The 22,761-nt window shown below is 39.0% G+C and overlaps 1 protein-coding gene across 1 annotated transcript in view; it reads right to left on the reverse strand.

Annotated features, from left to right (window-relative positions):
• Positions 1 to 22,761, reverse strand: part of si:dkeyp-14d3.1 (transmembrane protein 132C) — a 100,801-nt gene that overhangs the window by 34,435 nt on the left and 43,605 nt on the right. The window contains exon 3 of the mRNA XM_033972517.2: positions 11,397 to 11,540. Within this exon, the coding sequence (XP_033828408.2) occupies positions 11,397 to 11,540 (144 nt within the window). The remainder of the gene's footprint in view (positions 1 to 11,396; positions 11,541 to 22,761) is intronic.

The raw sequence follows: 22,761 nt of genomic DNA on the forward strand, positions 1-22,761 counted from the left end.
TCAAAGATCCCACTGTAAACACACTGAAGAGAATACATATTTGAGTTAGACAGACTGACAAAATGAACTCCTAAACCAATACAGGAATCTCATGCTTTGCACAAGTCTAAACCACAGGGTTAGTTGTTTTTACATGCTGAATATTTTGAAGAATTGATGTTACTTAATCACAGTGTTAGCTAATTGCTAATTGGCATTCAAATTGTGATTTAATTGGAACAGGTTTTAAAATATTGATTGTTATTATGTTGAATAGAAATATGTATATCTATAAATATCTTCAGCGCAATCGTGAAGTTTAACCTTTGGCCCGAAGACAGTGCTAAGAAGAGAGGTCATAGGCAGGATCAGTGCCCAGTGGCCCATGTAACACCAGTATTATGATGTGTAATTGGGTCAGCATTAAACTCAGGCAGCTCCAGATGTTGGACTCACTGTGACAAAGCGTTTAACCTCACATAACCACAGGCAATAAAATTATAGTGAAGCCCAGTTGCAGACATGTGGTTTTTTTATTCATACATTTGTTTATAGCTTTGCATTTCTTTTGGGATTGTCCATTCTGGGACACCACCCAACAAGATGTGTCAAGTGTGCAGTGATTGGCACTTTAATGAAATTTGTTGTACCAACATTTATCCAGGTTTGAGACTGGCCCTGTAGTTTTCTAACCTCTTTTGATTGGACTGAACAGTTTTCTGCCTTTGAATTCCCTTCTCACAATAATGAAAGATTGTGATGTTGTTGAAATAAATTTTAAAATTAAAATAGCTAGTTCACATTCAGGTTCATATAAAAACTGTGATTGGTTTTTGATTGCATGTCAAATAAACCTTGAAATATGAAGTGTTTACTCTGGCAATTTTGTAAGGAAAGAACAACAACTAAATCTAAAAATATATAATTAAATGCCTTTAAAATCCTTCTCCTATTGTACACATGCATAACAAGTATAGTATGGCACAAGTTCTCAGTCAGGAGCTAATAAGTTAACAGTCCTGCATTCATTAAGACCCTTCACAGCTATCATGAGTGCTGAGAGCAGAACCCATGTGCCCAAATGGCCTTTTCCAAAACACACAAGTAGCATTTTACAGCCTGAAACTGCACCCATCAGCACGTCTCTCGCTTGCCCTCTCCCAGTCATGATTGCATTTAGGTATTAGGCAGAATTTACCCCCTCTTATGCACCATTTTAATGAGCCCACCACTAAATTACTGCCAACGCAATTACACACACATCAGCCCATTTCCAGACACTAAATCCACTTTAAACACATCAGCAGACCCAAACACACACATGCCTGGCTATAAATCACTTGTTTATGAAATAATCATCTTAGAAGTACATATCAGTGCGGCAGCAGACTGCTCATTGATCAGCATAGGGAGCGCTCTGTGAGTGGTCGTCTTGGCAGAGCAGAAATTATTAAGTATTTAGTAATGCAGGAGAAAAAAAAAATCTTTCACGCACCCAGGAGTCCATGTGCAGGAACGAGAGACATTGATCCATAATTGGAAGCACTCAGTCATGAAATCTAAAGACTAATTAAAGAAAGGGAGCTTCAATGGCACCCATTTGCATATTCAGCACTGTGATTCAATGGCCGGGCTGACGGCTGCTGCTGAGAGATGGAGGCTTGATGGTGAAGCTGTGAACTGCCAAGTTAGATCACACAACAATGGACCAATGACAAGTGTCTGTGTTGTCCAACCGCATCACTGCGAGCTGCCAATATGGCTTTGTTGTTATTAGAGTGGCTACAAGGCTGCACTGGTACTGTTCATATATTAGAGTCTCCATGTCTTTTTAAATCCCAACAGCTTTTCCCTCCAACGTGTAATGATTTTCCCATTAGTTTGTTCTTCTGATGGGGAACCATTTTGGAGTTGGGACTGCATTTGAAAGCATGTGATTGAATTTTTGTGTTGAAAGGGAAAATTAGGTAGGTTGGACTATATGCAAGATTTTAAATGCAGTTTATTGGAAGTATTTCAAACTGGGATTACAGTAGGCTCAGTCAGTCAGTCAGTAAAAGTTAGTTTTGTCACACTCAGAGCACATGACTGTGGCAGCTCTGTCAAAAGCATATAGCATAAAAATCATAACAAATAAATACATTATTTGTAACTTCATGCTATGGATCACACATTAATTCCAGCCAGCCTGGTTTAGATATGGAAGTCTTATTATTTCTGCATCTTGTATATGTCCAGCACATTCAGCACTATATGTTGAAATATTGTAAAATGCATTATTATTCACACTAGAAGAGCTCTGTGACATGTACATGTGGCATCTACTTGTGAGAACACTGACCCTGCCATGTTCAGAAGTTGTGACCCGTGTTTCTGCTGGCCCCATAGCTCCCAGAGAACCACACACACACACACACACACAGCACCCCTAAGCTGATTACATGTGCAGCTGAGCCCTACTCCACAGGAGCGCCTACAGAGATGGCCTCCTCCTACCTCGCAGTGTGTGTTATCAGCCAGCTCAGCTCTCGGGCAGTGAGAATAGAAATGATAACAGGGGACAGAACAAGATTGCCTCGCCCTGTGAGCTAACACTGGTGTGTGTATACCTCAGACAATGAGCCATGGCTGGTGGGTTCCTTCTAAATGTTAGTTGTCTTGTGCTAACATTTCTCAAATCTAATGTAAATTATATCTTTAAATATCATAGGTGTCACAGTATACATTTACATGAGTAATTAGAAATACTGGGGACAAATGTGTTGAGGTTGACATGAAAAGGTGGAAAGGACAGCAGGGCTACACTACTATAAATATAATAATTTGTTATTGCAGTGATTTCAAAGCATAGGGGCATATTATTAATACAATATTTAATAGTAGTAGTAGCAGTAGCATTAGAATTTGACACTTTTTACTTTTTAAGATGGTGCTCAGTTCTTTAATTTTTAATTGATCATCAATAACCATTAAAGTGCAACCATATTTGTAGTATCTGTATTTGCAGTAAGTTGCAAGTCCTTTACTAAAGACAACTCTTGCAATTATAATACTCATATGCCTAAACCTACTACTTTTACCTGAGTAGGATCATTTCCAACTCTATTTTACTGTGCCAATTATGCAGTCTCCTCTCTGTAAGCAAAACTGGTTTAATGGGCTCATTTAAATACAGCCTCTGCAGGTATGGACAGAGTTTCTGGGGCAGGCACATCTTAAGTGGTAAAAGACTAAGAAAAAAGAACAATCATAAGAAGGCGGACTTAAACTAGGGTTAATTGAAGCCAATTTCAGGTCATGGTGTGTCTGACCTGTTAAAACAACAATGTACAAAGAGTTTTAGTGAAGAATCAATAGTAAAGAGAAGCCATTGTTTATAATACACACAGTGCTTACTGCAGCAGCCCTCAGATCAATTCAACCTGAGTGTGCATTCAGTAGTTATTATGTAATATAAATGGAGCACAGACACTGCCAGACAATTTAATGTTTGTGATTCAGAAGATGCTCTAGGTCTGATTTTATTGTAGATGATAGTGAATTTCAGTGCACCAGTATTTGTTTTACTTGAGTGAGACAGAACTCAAGGCATGGGAAGTTGCTAAAGCTAGACCTGCCCCGATAATGGTATAATGCTGAAGAAAATACAGACGATAAGCAATAATATTGAAACTACATGATCATATCAATAACTATTCTAAACTTATGATAACTTTAAAAGATGACCTGCAACACATAAAAAGCCTATTGAACCACTTAAGTTTGTTTCAACGAGTCATAGAGGTCACCCAATCAACCATCTACAGCACAAATCTCATAATTTCCCCACGATAAATACTGATCTCCAGTATCAAGTGATTGTTCCATCTATCATGTATAGAATGATGATTCGATACAGTAAATATCATGATTATCATTATCATGTTATAGCTAAAGCACTTTTTGCATTGTTTTGAGTGCTCCTTGGGTTGGTTTTAAGCTTTGATAAGTAATTGTGTCAAGGAGAGCATTCAGTGGAAAGACTGGCTCTCATGAGCCTGAGGAAAGCAAAAAACCTTTACAAATAAGACACAATAACTGTATTCATAACCTGTATTAAAAAGATGTTGATGTTTTCACTAAAACAGTAAGACCAAACATTTGTGCAAGCATGTTTATATTAATTTGCCTAAAAGTGAAATTAGGCATCCTCAAAAACAATTTACCGTGAGGTGAAAAATAACTCTCACCTGGATCAATATCTCATTTTGTACTCACTGCTAAATGTACACCCCCAAATTCTTCACTGCAGCAGTTCACCTGTTTAATAATGGATACAACGGCACAGACAGAATATTTTATTTTAAACACAAATAGACCATGTAATAAAATACAAATGTGCTGCGTCTGCACAGAGAGAAAAAAAGCATTCATACGTCATAATGTAAGTCTTTTATAAATAACTGCAAGCAGCAGTATTCAAAAATTAAAAACGGGTGTAATGCATGTCTTCAAACAGAGGCGGTCCAGTCTAATCCTGAGGGGATTAATGTGAAAGAGGAGGATTCAGTCATAAAGCACATAATTCTGTGTGCCACTGGCACACATGCAAACGCCAATCTGTCACAGAGCACAAACACATGTTGGCTTTACATGTCTTATGGGGACATTACATAGACTTACATTGATTTTCTGGAGACTGATTCTAATCTTAACCATAGTCAGCACTTGCCTTTTCTGAACTTTAAACTATGATCTAATAACAAAGAACTGAAATAATTAGGACCTGATTTTTGTTCTCATAAAGGAGGCACGTCCCCATTATGTGAGTGTGTACAGATTTCAGTTCCCACAGTGTCATAAATACGCGCCCATGCACTGGACACATACGACAGGACCAAGATGGAAAACCTCATTGGAGCAATTTCACTCCCTGCTACTGCAATTAACGTGACTCATCACTTCATTATAAAATAGGTATGTGTCATTATTTCTAATTAATTGTTTTACAGTGACAATCTTTGACAAATATTCTGGGGAATTTCTAATGTCCTAAGGCTCAATGCTGGTTTGGTCTGCGGATGTTTGTTGAAAGGATACTGCATAAGGGGCAAGAGGAAACACAATGGTAAAATGTTCAAACTTGGACTTGGTCATTCTCTATATTTTGCATATCTAACTGAGATATATCATAGATTAAGCATGTATTTTTTATGGTCTTTACAATAACAATAAAGGAAAGTTAACAATGCACAGTGGTTCCAGTGTTCACCCTCTAACAGCAAAGTAAGGGGTTCAGCCACCTGCCCTGATATTGTAAGTTTACAGGGAAAACAAGAGCATTTGGAGGAAACCTACACAGTACGCCTCGCTGAGAATCAAACCTTATCAAAACTCCTGGCTATGAGGATCAAGAATCCCAGTTTCATTTGTAATCACTAAACTAAAGCATAATCTACAAGTATTCAATTATATTTGCCTCAGTTGTTAATAGCATGCTTAATCCTGAAAAAGAAAAAAAAGAACTGCATAAATGATGACACATCTGGTGGTGTCCTGATCACACATTATTGCTCCTGTATTATTAAGAGATGAGCGAGGAGAGGGAAATGTGCAGACAGCTGCGCGTGGCTAATGCTGCAGTGCACCTCCTCAGAGAGTGTTTACGGTAAATAGTGGCCACTGGGAATAGGCCTGATTCATTATTAAAGGTTAGCATTTAGGCTGTCAAGTTAACATCCCTCTTTGGCCCCAATGTAATTAGGGCTTTTCATTTCAGTCCTGATTTATGCAGCATTTTACAACATTAAATACTCAACGGTGTGAGACATGCCTGGCTGTGCACATTCATTCATAGGAAACATGTTGACATAGTATCAGCCAGTTACACAGCAATAAATGGTAAATTTCCTGTTTATGTGCTTACAATTATTACATTACTAAATTAAACTGATAAAATTGCAAGGCTTGCCATATTGACATAGATGGTGGTTAAATTACTACCTTAAGAAGCCATATTATGCTTTTGGCTGCAATATAGTTTTTATGTACCATACACGTAGATCATTATTTAAAATTTTGGACAGGATTATTGATCTCAAGCAACTTAATAAAAGAAATATGTCCGCTGACTGCAGAGCTGATTTCCAACTACCCCTTTGCGGTACGTCACCGTAAAAGTGCTGCATGCTGACAGCTCCTATGGATAGCTACAGTTTACGGTAACAGGCTGTAAAGAATTGGAGAATGAAGTAAGTACAGAGCAGTGGGCTTGTATGGGGGGTACGGGAAAACAGGCCTTTTCTGAGCAATGGTGGCTTGAGCGCAGGGGAATAAAGATTACTCAAACATGCATGAGTAAATGAGAAGAGAAATTTGTTTAATGTTGTTTAAAAGCTCTTAAAAGTTGAAGCTCCAAGATGAAATGCGATGTGTCTTACTAACTTAGCTTCATTAACTAGATATAAGTCGCATTTGATATACTTTTCTGCCATCATCTATATCAGATCTCCTTCCCTTTTGAGAGCAGTTATTTGGCACCTCCACTGCCCACTGCTGGAGGTGAGTTGGGGTTAAGTGGAATAGCTAGGGACATGTGCCCTGGGACAGTTTGACTAGAACATGTCACTTTTTACTGGAGCCTTATAACATGCTGAGAAAGCAGGACTCCTTGTTTAAAATGGAAGGTGAACTTTTCAATCTGCCAGAGTGCTCTTCCTTCCAATATAATGTCGACTTCACACAGCCATTTTGTCATTTGGGTTTCTCAGATGTACTATATTGCCATTAGCAGAAATCTCAACCTGTCAAAAAGAAAAGCACTTTTAAAACATTAATGATGGACATTTTTAGACCAGTTAACAGTGGGCAATAGTTTTCAGAATGGGTTAGTTTTACCAGACAGAGGAGAAAATCTATGGACAAGGATTCACCCAAAATGGAGGGTTAATTCATCCAAAATGAAGGGTTAATGGAGTTAAGCCTACAGTTGTAAACGTGTGGATTAAAGTCAAATTAACACATTTCTTACAGCAGATGATGTTGTCATAATGTTGATTCACTGTAACATTGAAATGTCAATGGTTAGAGATTATGTTATGTTTACTTTTAGTGATGAACATCTGCTCAAGTATATAGCAAATAAACTTTTACTTTAACGCCTGACACAATAATCATAATCATCAATAATTATTTGTTCAATTTGAATGTTTTGAGTATTTATTTTATTAGTTATATTCCCAGAAATCAAATATAGTCAGCATTTCAAGAAATTTTTTTTTGTGTTATTATAATTTATGTTTCAAAAAGATGATAGTAGTAACTAAATACCATTTTGTGTACTGTACTGAATACTTGGTTTAGAGTTACAGAGTTGCATTTGTCTTTATTTTTGTCTCTTTTAGATATTTCATATGGGATTGATCATTAATGCACACAATCTAGCCATTTCACTCCTTACTGTCTTTCTCACACATGCTCAGCATATTGGGTTATTCATTAAGAGCATCTCATGACAACTACTAAGTCATTATTGCACGGTCAATAGATTTCCTTCATTGAATTAAACAGGAGTGACAGTAGTTGGGTGGTAGCATTTCCTTCAGGCTGATGTAAGAGCCTTTTTCTGTAATCCCTGACCTGGCTTCATACTTTAGCACCTCTTGATGAAAAACTGTCACCTGCATATTGCTTTTATTAGACAGCACGCCGTTAGGAATACTCAGGATCACATTTGCATTAAAAAATCTCACATTTGCAAGGCTCTGAGTCGTCAAAGAGTGAAATAAAAATGGCTTTTGATGATTTCAGCGAAAGACTGTACTAGAAATAAAGTAAGGGATTATATTTATTGCACTGTTGCAAGTGGTCACAACCAATATCAGAATTTCCAAGTACTACTTACAAAACAACATAAGTACAGCAAGAGTTTTATTTTTAAGTACAGTAATGTTGGGTTAATTTTGCTGGATTTAGAAGTTAATTACCATCTGTAGTCCTAAAGGGGTCAATATATCAGAAATTATAACTGTGAAAGGAAAATGCTCCATCGGGCCCTCCAACCACCACCAACACTCACACACCACTTTCATACTAGGCAATGTGGGTGAAGTGCCTTGTCTAGGGACACAACAATAGTTTTTGCCACTGATGCCCCACTGTGGCACCTCATATTCCCAATGGTTTTCCTTCCAAGCACTAACCAGGCCCTTATCTTAGCTTAGGCTAAAATAAACTAAGATAAGCTAAGCTGCTTAGCTTCTGAGATCTGATGAGATCAGGCTTTGACAAGCCAGTATATCTATCTGGACTTAACCAGGTCAAAAATAAAAATACATTTAAACCAGAACAAAAGCTGTTCTATACTAGTATATATTCTTGTTGAAAGAGGGCAGGGGAGTGGTAGTGAGACATCAGGTGCGTATAGGACAAAGGGGTGACTCAGCTGTGAGGAAGGACAGTGTGGACCCTCTGTGTGGAGTGCTGTCTCCACATGACCAGAGGGTTTAGCCTTGCACCAGTGCCCACAAACACCTTGAGCCATGTGCATATATTATTCAACAGCATTTCATTTACCACCTAAAGACCAGGTCAACTCTGCTGCCTGCGTCACAAAAGTAACTAATGATTTACGTTAAATCATCCCTATGGCTTCTAACAACTGAGCCAAAATATTCTGTGTGATCAGCTGGAGCTGGATGAATGATTTAAGCAGTGCAAAAACAATGGTCAACAATGTTAAATGTTATGGTATCATTTTACAGTACATATATCCCATTCTATGATGACAATATTGCCCCAATATGGTATGATTGGGAAAAATGAAACTAAAGCAAAGCCATATACAGTATCCAATCTAAAATGAATAAAAAAACATTGGTTTGCTCCTTTGCAAGTAACAGTACATACATGAATATGTTTTTTTCTTTGTATAATAAAGCAGCCCTAGCTTTATTCCCACCTCTTTAGGCACTCAAAGCACTGTCAAAACCTTCTGGAATAGAAAGATTGGCTGATAATTGATGCAGCAGGTGCAGCGCTGTGGTCATTGTTCTGGTTCAATGCGGTAAAGCCTCCATTTACCGCTCGACTGATCTCCACTCACCTATGGTTATGAGTCTGTTCCATAGGGTGACAAGAGCTTTAGGGTGATAAGCAAAACTTGGTGATCCAGGAGGAGTAGTGGGCACTGCCTTAGGTCCTTTGCTTAACCCTCAAAGATCCCTGGAGAGCCTCTGTGGCAGGTTTACATTTTTGAGCAAAGAAAATCTACCACAATATTTTGAATGAGAAAAGCTTAGACACACAACTGCTGGGCCCAATCCCTGGCACTGAAAAAATGCAAATAACAACTGTTAAACCTTTGTTTCGTTTGCTATATTGGGAAATGAATTTTAGTAGAGCTGTTTGCAGAACTGCCTGTTTTAATGACAAAAGCATTTCATCTATTAAGTTAAGCGGTTTATGTTTTCCTCCATTTTGTTCCTCATTGCTTTTCATAGCTGCATAACAATGATAGTTAAAAGTTATAAAAGCTACATGGCTGCTAAAAAGCCCAATATGTACAACAGCACACTGTGTGATGCTTTCATAAGTCATTCTCAGACCGAGTTTGCTAAAGCTGAGTTTTTAAACTCATCATTGAACTACAGAAAAGGTCTTATCTAATCAGGTGCTGTCATTCTGTTATTAGAATATTAGTGACTCCATTTGTTTGACCCAAAGCCTTGTTTGCACACCTTGCCTCCCTGTTTCCCTGTTGAAAAGTGAAGAAAGCTGACTGGATGACAGCTCTACAGATGAGATAGTGCTGTCTAATCCCTCTCTCAAAGAGTCCTATTGAAATGAGTGGGATAAGGGAGGACAAGAGCAGAGGAAAATAAGTGCATTGTGTATTGTGTTGTCATAGCGAGGCGTCTTCAGTCTCCTCTATAAAGTGACTCTGACAGCTGCAGGGATTACGGCACAGTCCATCGTTCATGGCCCAAACAGCAGGGATTAGACTTAATATGCTGCCTCATGTCTGTAACTACTCCATTTAATTAATCAATAAAACATGATTTCAAAACACTGTAGTGTTATGTGAGGAAGACGCCTCCTCTAGAGATGGGCCCAGCTGCCAACTATTCATGCAGTTCAAAGCTTCAGGTTTATTGTAGATGCTGCAGAAGCTGCACACTGGAGCAATATCCTGTAAAGCCACCCCGACTAACTTTTTGGCAAGGCCAGCTTTTCAACTTGGACACAGCAAGTCTTCCATATTCAGCTTGGCACGTCAATCCCAAACTGTCAACAACAAAATGACTGAGAATGTGTCGCAACATTATCTTTCTCTTCCGCATGTTGTATATTTGAAGGCAGCCAAACCCTTTCTATTAATAAGACTTAGCTGTCAAAAGTTATTATAATTATAAGTAGAAGCTCCTGCAGGAAGTGGGAAATAACAACTTTGATTTTCTTTTTAGCTAATATTTAAATCTGCCATTATCCATGTCTAATAAAGTTTTCAAAATGTAGAAAATTCTGAGACCCATGTAATTGTACAGTTACATTTGTTGTGACTTGGCAATAAGCCTAAGATCCTTGGACTGACAGCTTGCAATTACACATGTTCACTGGCTTCTCTCAGCTTAAGAAGATATCACAAGTTAGATTATAAAGTTACTCATCATGCCTTTTTTCCTTCGCCAAAGAGCAAACAACCTAACAAGTTTTCCCCGCAATTTCAAATCTGCCTCTATAGCGTAAAATTACACCTGTCACTGCAAAAGCAAGACTACTGCTTGATCCACGAAGGAAACGCAATTAGTATGAAAAAAAGAGCTTCAATCAAGGTTTAATTAGCTCAACAAGCATGCTCACAGCAATGGCAATCACATCTGTATCTGCCAGATTAGCTTAAGGGCAAGTGTGCAGGCCTGACCAACACGACATGAAGACGACAGCAGAAAAAAAAGAAAAAAAAACAGCAGTCAGACTAATGGGATTTAAGGAAACTGCATATTAACACCACTTATCCACATGTGCCGGAGTACCAGAATTTTTTACCTTGTAAAACAGTAAATTGTGTTTTTTCCCATATACAGTATATTGTAGAAGCAGCACATCCTGTACTTCAGGCACTCTGTCTACATTTAATAATAAAACATACTATTGATTGCTCTGAAGAAAGAGTTTTCTATGTTATGCTTGGCTATGCAAGACTGTGTTTGGAAAAAAATCAAGCATGTAAATACTAGCAATCTGCCTTTTCCTACTTTCAAGGAAAATCAGGTACCTCAACCTTAGCACGTGTATATTTAAAAACTGTATTTACTACAAATATTTTGTAATACAACCTTTCCAACATGTGGTATGTTGTGCTATATTTGGTATACCATTGTGTGGCGCAGAAACAGTGTCTAGTATAATGCCCTGAGTGTGATGTGCTCCAGTCTAACCTTTGGTCGTAGGTGACCTCCTTCCTGCGGCAGTGCACAGTCACCACGCGGTGCCCCTCTGTCCTCACATCCTGGCTCACCATCCACTGTGTGGGGTTGCTGGGCCGAGCCCCCAGAAATGTCACTCCTTCTTTGAGCTTGACTCTGTGGAGACAAAGACAGGTTTATGAAGTCATAAAGCTGAATCATCCCTCTTCACATTCCCGAAAGTTCAGCGGATGTGTCTGAGGCGGCTGCAACCAAAAGATTTCTTTTTCAGTCGAGCAATGCATTAAGCAGATGTTCCCTGCACCGCCTTCCAAAGAACTGCCAGCTGTTACCTTAATGACACTGTTTTTGTTTTCCCTGAAAAATCCATTCAGACATGAGCGTGATCTGATGTGTTTCACTCGTCAATCAAACAATCTACTCTGCAACACCTGCTAGTTAATGCGCACTTTGTGCATCCTAAGTGGCTTCCAGACAGTGTGTGACACTAAAGAGAAAAAAATGATTTTCTGCCTTTGCTGATGATAATTAGTTTTTCTTCCAAATGGTGCACATTACCATATAAAATGGAAAAACACGCCTATGGAGCCCACATCTCCAAGAGAATCCTGTCTTTAAACCAGACACAAAAAAGATAAAAGAATATACCTCTCATCTCTATAGGTTTGTAGATTCAGAAACCTGAAATGAGGTCCTTTCATGTTGAGGTCCACCTAAGAGAGAGCAGCTTCTGTTCTTTGTGACAGACAGAAGCTAAATGTTCATTGCTAATTGAGGTCTGAGCGAGTGATGAATCATGTCATAGCTGCTAAAGGTCTGCTTACGTTCAGCTGAAAACATCATAAAAGAACTGCCCCAGAGCTGTTATTCTTATGGAGCAGAATGAAAAATCAGACGATTCACAGCACAGAGTGTGCTATTAGGCTTTTAGTGTTGACATAAAATATGTTTAGAACTTTTGACTAATGCACATTAAAGCTAAGCTTATGTTATGGTGTTTACATAGAAGCTCCAATCACTTTTCTCATTGTAGGTTCATTCCAGTGTTGGGAGCTGCCGAGATGGACCTTTCATCTCAAATTTGTAGCTGCACCTAAACATGTGCTGTTATTGGCTGGGTGCATGCCGGGGACTGCACTGCCCTCTCCACACACCTCCTTCTTTGATGAGATGTCTTATCACGTTATGCGGGGCTGGGCACATTCAAAGTGAAGATGAGAAATATATGAACCTCCTGTACTACAATTCCACTACTGCCTCAACATCCAAAGGTCAATATGTATAAGTGCTATTTTGGCTTCTAAGCCCAAATCAAATCCTATTTATAATATTTGATTAAAATTATTAAATGTACGTAACAACTCCAGTCAAAAAAGTTAGGTTTTTGCAAGTAGTTGTTTTGTTTGTTAGCCAAGACTCCACCAGTAAAGGTCAGGTTATAATGAACTTTCTCAGAGAAGGTCAATAAATGGCTGGATGATGAAATTACAGTTTCTAGTGTGGATCTAAACATTGTCTCGAATCCATCCAGTTAATGCATTATTTTACAACCTTTGTGAATCAGTTTGAAATGGAAGAATGCATAATATGTAATGTGCATTAATCTGTAGTGAAATGATTCAAATAAACAATGTATTCACCACTAAAAACCTTAATACAGTACTTTCAAATGTATATCAGTTGATGTTTAAATAATATAATATACTTAATATACTACAAAGCAGCATATAAAAGTGGTCAAGTAGGACGTGTTTAAAAGAGAGAGCTGAAACTACTAGCAGAGAACATATGGTTGTATTGCTGTAAAAAGCCCATGTACAGCTGTCCACACTACAGCCCCATTGGGAGACGGAGGGCCTTGTATGTACTTTCTTTACACTTCAACGACCAGAATGTCTATCAGTGGTCTCCCCAATGTTTCATCTCCCAGAGGGGGGTAGTCATTACAGTACCGAGTGAACAAGAATTCAAAGAGCAGCCTTTGGAGTATGCTTGTCTTTTTATTGAGTTAATGGTCAATTTGAGCATGTACCAGTTAAAAGAGAATCCCCTGCAGTTTTAACAGCAGTAATACAACATGATAAATACACATTATATGCTTTAGGTATGATATGACAGGGCAGTTGAATAACACAAATCAACTCAGATGTGGGTGATGTATTCTAGGCAAGGATGTAAGTTTATAATTGTAATTGTTGGGGGTATTTGGTACTAAACTATGACTAGTTGTTTAAATGTTGTTAATTTTAAACTGCAAAAAATATCTAAAACAACAAAAGGTCCACTGACTTCTTGTTCGTAATTGCAGAACTGCCTCTTCGTAGTGGCATTTCACTGTAAGTAGCAAGTAGCCAGAGTTACAAGGAAGAAAAATGGTTGAAGAAGTTCTAATTGAAAGTTCTAACATATAACATGGGAAGTATTAGACAGGTGGTCATAATGTTATGCTTGATCAGTATATTGTATATTTGAATGTCTATTTCGCAGCCCAAGTCGTTTTTGTATGAGCACACACAGAAATGAGGAAGGCATGAGCTCTTTTCATACAGCACATAATACATCCTTGACAATTTGACACTTTCCATGAAAATGAAGGAGGAGCAAAAACGTGAGCAGGCGTCAGTTTCCACATTCTGTCAATGGGTCTCTTGTGCAGAGTCAGAGCTATAATCACATCAATGCACCGAATACCAGATACAAGACATTTTCAAGTGACACTCATCAGTAAGGGAAACTCATTTGGAAAAGGAGGTACAAGGACAAATGCATAATCATATTTTCTATAATTGTAAAAGGTGATAGGTGTCATCATAAGCATGTCCAAAGAGCCAATGTGTGTGTGTGTGTGTGTGCACAGTATCTTTGCTAGTCTTTATTAGTACTGCACTTTTCTGGACTGAGATGTCTGATGTTTTTCCTGGGATCTGCTGTAGCCACTCCTCCACACACACACACACACACACCCCCCCCCCACACACACACACACACCCCCACACACACACCCCCACACACACACACACACACCCCCACACACACACACACACACACAAGTGGTATACCTTTAAATTACCAATCATTACTTAAGTCAAACAGTAAATATATCAGGTTTATAATAGGTTTGAATCAGAATTAAACAAACCCAAGACTATACAAGACACCAGCCAGGTTTTAGGGGCTCCCTGGGGCACAAACTATCACTATGTTTACATGCATGTTCAATATAAACATTACTTGAATCTCCCACATCCCAATACCATATCTGTACTCGGATCTTCACAGCATATAACAGTGCAGTCAAATCAGAGAAGCAGAGGCATTCAACTGCAAAAGGTTAGAAATCTCCGGGGAAATATTTGACATGTGTTTGGACGTTTGTACTCATTTTAGATCAGCAATGACACAAACTATTGTCTCTCCACTGTGGACTAGCTTGTGTTGGTTCATTGTTTTGGTCTGTTGCGTTGAAGTAAAACAAGCTTCAAGGTGTTTATAATGTGTTTAGTAAAAATAAATATTGTAACATAGACAAAAGAGCTAGTGGTTCATTTGGACCAAACTTTGTCTTTCAAAAAGCATACAAAAAAGCACGTAACTCTCTCTTCCCTAAGACACATGAGGAGCAGTTTGACAGTAGAGGCCGTTTTCACATATTTTAATGCCATGATTATCCCACACATGAACTACTGTGTTTCCTGCTGTTCTCAGGTCAAAGAGAGCGGCTCAAATCTCTCAAATCCATCTATAATCAGGCAGTAAAGACACTCGTTAAAAAAACTCCTTCGCTATCAACTGCTATAATATCATAGTTAAATAAAAAATGTTCAGTTTTGGCAATTTCACTTTGTATTCAAATCTATTAAATGTATTCAAAATGATTAATTAAGAAATGTATTAAACTTTGTTCCAAACAAACTACCGGATCCGCTCGGTCTCTGTGAACTGGAACTGCATAGTTCTAAAAAAGATCCTCGGACTTTGCTCAGTCAACCTTTTCTTTTCAAACCATCAGACAGAGAATCAGCTCCAGACAGTCTGAAATTGTCTGTAGATTTGAATAATTTTAATAGAGCTTTTAAAAAGTACTTTTTAGATAATTAAATGTTCACATCAATCTAGTTAATTTGTAATGTTCTGTATTTACTGTAAAAACGTGCACATAATCATTTTTTTTATATTGGTTTGGACTGTAGGAAACATCATGTATTGACAGGGGGGCATTTTATTGTATTTAACTGCTAATGTTAATGATGAGCTGATAGCCTTATAAAGGAATTGTAATGAAATGTGTATTTTAATGTGTGTTCACCTGCTCAGTGACTGCAGATGGAAAGTAGCAGCAGCTAAATCTGGTCCAAATCATCTTTTCTTTTGTAAGATTAATGGATTTGTACATGGTTCCTGACAAATAAAGAATAAAGAAAGTTGTTATTTTTTTCTTTCTCTCAAAGCCACCTTTCCACTTCTCTCCAGCACACCCCCCTCTTTCACTCTCAGACCTGATTGTATGCCTGAACCACCCAGGGGCTCCCTTAATAAATAGTGATGAGATAAGTGGCAGTCGTGCTTCTCCACGGGGCACTTTATAGAAATAAACATTTACCACGGAAATCCAATAAGGTCTAAGGCTGGACGATAACGCCAGTCCCCAGTTGGAGGTCTGCAGCCATCAGCTCACGTTGCTTTGCCTGCTCTGGTCTAGCCAACGGTGTCTATGCATCAGATGGCCCAGCCTGTTTGGTGACCTATTAGGACCAAGCCTTCCCCTAGAGCCATGTGTACCCTCCATCAGAAACTCCCCACAGTAGCATTTGCTGTTTTATTGTGCCATCCCGCCTACATAAATACTGTGCAGGGAACGCGGCAGCTCGGTGGGGCAGAGACAGAGGAGAAGCATGTGGGAATGGGAGACAGCGGGAGGACAGAGCTTTCTGATGGGATGTGGTAATGTTGCACTCGGCTTTGGGCCCGGTGCTCAACAGACCGTAACTGCACGATGAAATTAAATTGCAAAGACAAAAGAGAAATCAGGCAAAACACCTACGCAGAAGAAGCAATAGAGTACGCTAGAGATACAAGACAGTCACGTTTGTCACGAGAGGACAAGTGGTCTGTCTCATATTTTAAATAATACAAAATATAAATAATTCCACAATTTATTGGTAAGAACCTAGTTAAGTTTAAATCATTAAGTGTCAACAGGTAGGATATGATTTAATGAACAATGACATTTGGAGTCTTTCTATGCGTAAAGAATATTTAATGTATTCAAGCAGGTAGAATGTCTGAGCAGTTCTCATTTACAAACAGAAACTTGATGTGTGTGACAGTGTGCGTTCACTTTGTGTCTCTGCTCCTCTCAACCATAACTGACAGACAGCCACAAATACAACTCCAGCTGGCTGCCGTGAACATAATCTAAAACTGCAAATCTTCTCATTAGAAAAGTTTTACACATGATATAAAGGCAGATATAAAGCTTAACAAATGCTAAATGAACTCATAAACAAGAAACCAGATAGTCAGCCAGTCAATTCAAGTCAAGAAAAGTGTTCTCCTGTCAAGACTTTAGTTGTTTTAGATCTTTTGTATAAGTGACATGGCTTATTGTAATAATAATCAGTGCATTTACTGATGAAATGACCTGAACAGAACTCTATTTGCAAAGGTATACATGCCAGTTTTGTCTGGGCAGGACGCAAATTGCTCTGTAAACGTGGCTTTATTAATTGAACAATAGTAAATCAATAAAGTATAGGTTAACCTGAGGTAGTGTACACCATCCAGTCTGACTTACCCTCTCTTTCAAAGTACATTTCAAGACTCTTCAAACTACAATTTGCTGCTGATTATTATGGAGATTTTTCCAATGAAGCAGAAAATATGACTGCCTCCTGGGCTTTCAAACTTCCTAATTCATTACAAACATCAACTTGGTGATAAATGGCAGCGACTTTGGCATCTATAACCAGAGCATGCCCTTGTCTGCAGCTCACATATGGCCAGGTAACCATAATATGTCTCTATTTGCCTCTCATCAACCCTTCCACTGTATAAATTACTGTTTTGTCTATTCTTCATAGAACATTTCAATAGTGACATAATTTCTATGCAGTTTTATCACAGGTGTTCATTGTATTTTATATGACAGAATAACTGCGCGCTGATGGTCGGGTTTGTAATAGAGCTTTTTATTTATACACAATACTCTAGTTGATATGGAACAAGATGTACGGTTGGGCCGATATGGGTTTTCTCAAGCCCAATGCCTACATTTTAGAACCCAACCGGTAGCCAATGGTTTTGGGGCGGATATGTATGTCTGATTTTAATATTTTACACCAAATATATTACTAGAAATCACATCCATTTAGTTACCGTCTACACTGCACTGTTCTATAATACAACAAATAAGGAAAACAATACATCAATAGGAATTATTTTTAGACAACCACAACCCTGTGTTACTACTAACCCATAAGAAAATCTAATAATATGCTACAGTATATCTTTTCTTTAAGCTGTTACCCAACCCAAACTAAATACCAACACACCAAAAACTGTGAATATCAGCCCCTCAGTCTCTCACTAAATGTAAAACGTTTTTTTACATTTTACAGACTAAATTACTATGGTAGAGAGGAAAGACTGTGTATACTATCATAGTTCCCTGCATTGAATCATAGAGTGCTTTATGCTTACGCCGCATCGCTTTGTGAGTCACTAATATCTCGTAACATCTACCTGCTACATGTAATTTTCCCTCTCACGCTGCCAGACAAGTTGTATTGCCTTTTCATTTCAGTACCACCCAGCGGAGATTACACAGGACCAATTGTTATGCTGAGTGGTCATAAAAGACAGGGGGATACGAGTTATATGGAGATCTGTTTGCCAATTACTCCATCTCTTGTGCAGTCGCCATATAAGCGAGGGGGAGTACACAGAGGGCCTCATATGAAGTATCTGTGATTGCCTCCGTAGTGTGAGTTTTGGTTGTCCTCGCAGAATGTGTCCACTTTAATTGGATCTTTACAACATTCAAAAGCACAGTGGCCATGGGGGAGGAGGACTGCAGGCAAGAGGAATGTTGATGATCCTCGTACTATTTTCAGTAAAAAGTATTTGTATGGCATTTTCTTTGTCCTAACAATATTTTTAATAGACCCCAACAAACAATCCATCTGAGAATAGTTATATATTTAATGTATTTTAATATATTTTTCACACAACAGTATATAATAAAATCTGAAAAACAAAAGAGAAAATCCATCTGTCCTGGGGGAGACTAATGAAAGCGAGACTGCCAATCTGTGCTATCAGCCCCTCTGACGACCACTAATCACTCACGTACATGCACGCCAGAGTCATACGAGCACTGATCAGTCCTTACGGTTGATTCTATTTGAATGTTACTTCTAATTTAAAACAAATAAACAATGTACAAGGCAACCTCCAAAATTGATGATTCCCCTTCAGTCCCATTTAACACACAAAAACAATGTATTTATATATTTAAATATTTCGGTCTGATAATCAACTCAGCTTTTCTGTAAATTTGATTGAGAAGTACCTTTTACCCCTTTCCCCACTCTACTCTATCTGAGAGATTTTGAAGTTCAAGAAGGCAAGAAGTGCAATGCTAGGCTGGTTCAAAGTTATAATGTTCTTATTTGGTGAGAGGAGAGGTTCAACAATAGCATCTGAAAAAGTGTGAGTTTGCACTGGCTTGTGCAGAGGAGCAGAGAGCGGCACAGGCACAGCTAATCTGCAGGGAAATTTGTGTATGGGCAAACCTTTTCATTTTGAGCAGAAAATACACTCCAAAGTTGCCCGCGCTCTGACAGCTGTGGTTTGGGTTCACGCACACAGGAGCAGCCCCTGTTCAGCTGCTATTCTAACATGTCACAATATTGCCACCGGCGAATGAGATTTAGCCTTGCTCTTCTTGCTTTGCTGTTTCATTTTTGCTCTTTTCATTTCATTTCCACAGAAAAATGGCAAGAAATAAATAGTTATGTGCCCAGAGGAAATGGTTAGTAAATGGGGAGCTATTTGAAGGCTGCAGTTCTTCTCATCTCACACACCGCTGTCTCATCTGCAGCTTTGTGCACGAGCCAGTCTGAGTCTAAGGGTTTGTAACAAAACATAAAATTGAATGTGCAATAAATCTCAACAAAAATATGTTTAAGTGAAGACTGTGCATAGAAAAGTAAACCTAATTAAAACATGGCCACTAAACTTGATATGAGAAGTATTCGCTATAACAACTTCATGAAATCTGAAAATAGTCTAGTGTAATATGCCAAACATTGGTACAAAGTGTTATTTCTGTTCTTTGTGGTTAATAATACGGACCATTCACATATTGAGATATTCGATATCCCCCAACCCCTGCCTGGTAGCATGATGGCACAACAAAGTGCTCTCCAGTGACAATAGTCATGCATACAGGCTTTCTGCAATAGTTACATATTCAACTTTCCTTCTGAAGAAAAAAAAAAATCATTTGGGATGTTGCAGATGAACTATGTTTAATGTATTTAATGATGCTGTGTGCCTTAGAGCCAAATTCTCTGGGGTAGAAATAAAAAACATAACTTCAACAACTATTAATAACAAAACTTATGCTAAAATACTATGCAAAAAAGGAGAAGGTTCACCAGGCTAATACAACTCAGCTTAAGAACAGGTTTTGTTTGTTGAATTAACTTCTTAATTTTAAAGTAACAGTGAACCAAGCTCAATAATAAGGTTATTGATGCTCCATTTCAAGTTGAATGTAACAGTTGAGGAAGTTGAAATTATGGTCTTATGTACAAGGAATAAGCCTCTGAGTCCATCACATTTGTATGAAGCAAGGTCATTTTTGGATCGAGCCAACATCCCACAAGTGACACAGTCACAATATTAGCTCAAGTGTACAAGGTGAATGACACATGTCTGCAGTGACACTATGAAGAGGCAGAGGAGGGGGCAGAGGAGGAGGCAGGTCACGGGGCTGCTCCCCCTTTAGGAAAACACTTTAGTATTCTGCATGGCTTTAGCTTCTCAGCTTTCCCTCGAGAGCCCAGGGTTATTTACACCAGCAGCCGCCCGATGCTCCTTCTTTCCTTCACTCATCTCCTCATCCTTGCATCCTCGGCCCCGCCTTAATGTCTCCTCTCTCCCAAGGGGGCTGCAGGCGGGCGCGTCCTTAAAGATAAGCTTTGTGTCGTAGCACAGGCAACTGACACTGCTTCCACTACAGGAGGATTTAGCTGCAAACCCAGGGCTAATTCCTGAGTGTTTGACACACCGAAGCAACCTGCCCTAAACAAGTGCATTCTGTTATACAGCCATCCAGTAAAAGTGAAATAGGTATCTACAATCTCCCATCACCCTTGTATTTATGTAAGAGCCTTTAATGACGGCAATGAATCAGATAATAACATTGCAAGCATTTGCTTTCATGCCAGATGCTCTTTCTTACACAGTTACATCTTTTTTTCTTACAGATTTGAGATTTTACATTCAGTAAGAACAAGTCAATGCAAATCTATAATTGAGCAAACCAGATATATTGCATAAAAGTGAGCATTTTTCAAAAAGTAAGATCTATTTTACCTGCTTTATACTGCTTGTTTTTAGCCCTACAGTGAGGACCAGTGCAAAACAAATTGAATTGCATCAGATTCAAGTTTAGTCATTTCTGCAAGTGATGTTGTTATACTCAAAAAAGTAACAAACAAAATAGCATCCCATAGCACTAATGGTCACTTCACTTCCCTGTGGTTTGATAGCTGTGGTCATGTTCCAGCTTCGGGGCACAATCTTCACTGTAGGACAAATAAAAGAGTAGCAGTGGATTGTACTGTGAGGCTGAGGTTCCCTAGTGGGCCTCCCTATAGCTCTGTGACCATCAGCTTTTCATGAAACTTGACCATCACTCTCTACCACCTGAATGACACAACATCTGTCAAGTCACTGATCTTTGACAGAACAGTAGAAAGATAATAAATTGTCATCTTTTCTTGCCAAACTAAGTACTGCCTGGAAGGCAGGGCACTCAAGATGGCCACCGAGGTGCATGCACGCAGTTTGGCAGGTCCTGTGAGTTTGCCCAGAAATCTTTTCAAAACCATCAAACAACCTCGGATTTTGCCATCAAATTGTTTGTTTATCGCTTTTACATCTTTCTACATGCTACTGAGTTTAACATGCCCTCGCAAAAGGAATAATTTAATGCTCTACCCAGCCAAACAGAGCCAACACCTTCTATTCATAAGACTGTTGGATTATGGCCATGCTAGGCCACCCCCAGGTAAAAATGAATCTGTCTTTTGTAGACCATTCCTGGGTGGTTAATCTTGTGATGATATTGCTTTTGGCTGGTGATATTGAGGTAAATCTTGGGCCTTTTCTGAACCTGGATGGGATAGAGCTAAACTGGCAAACACAGCTACCCAGGCTACCACCTCTGCAGCTACATGTGCTACCACCTCTGCAGCTAAGTGGGTTAGCTCATCCACAGCTACCCAAGCTACCACCTCTGCAGCTACATGTGCTACCACCTCTGCTGCAGAGGTGGTCCCCTGGGTAGCTGTAGAGCAGCTAACCCAGGGCACCACCTCTGCAGCTACCCGGGCCACCACCCCTGCAGCTACCCGGGCCACCACCCCTGCAGCTACCCGGGTTAGCTCATTTACAGCTACCCAGGCTATCATTTCTGCAGGTACCTGGACTATTAACCAAGCCCATCAGGTTACAAACAAATAAAACTCAAAGTTATCCATATACTGCTGATATACTGCTGTTTTTCTCTCGACAGCCAGCAGGGGGTGAGCAACCATCTGTGTTGGTCAATGGGGAGAGACTAGATGTGGTTGAACAATTTAAATACCTTGGGGTAGTTTTTGACTCTAACCTAAATTTTAAACAGCATGTTAAAAAAATGTCTTATATAATTAAATTAAATCTGTCAAACTTCAAACATATAAGACCTTATCTGACAACAGAATCAGCAAAGGCGTATATGCATGCCATGATATTTAGTCACATATCTTACTGCTATACCACATGGTCTCATACATCAGAGGCCATCCTGAAGCCCCTAAAGTCCCTCTTCAAAAAAACATTGAAAACACTGGACAAAAAGCCTCTACAGTATCACTATTGTAATATCTTAAGTAAATATAATATTCTGGGTCTTGAAAGGAGGAGGAGAATCCGACCGATAGTCGAACCTCGGATTCAGGAGGAGCAGTGTGGTTTTCGTCCTGGTCGTGGAACACTGGACCAGCTCTATACTCTCCATCGGGTCCTCGAGGGCTCATGGGAGTATGCCCAACCAGTCCACATGTGTTTTGTGGATCTGGAGAAGGCATTCGACCGTGTCCCT

Source organism: Periophthalmus magnuspinnatus, chromosome 9 (assembly GCF_009829125.3).
Source record: "Periophthalmus magnuspinnatus isolate fPerMag1 chromosome 9, fPerMag1.2.pri, whole genome shotgun sequence".
Taxonomy (NCBI): domain Eukaryota; kingdom Metazoa; phylum Chordata; class Actinopteri; order Gobiiformes; family Gobiidae; genus Periophthalmus; species Periophthalmus magnuspinnatus.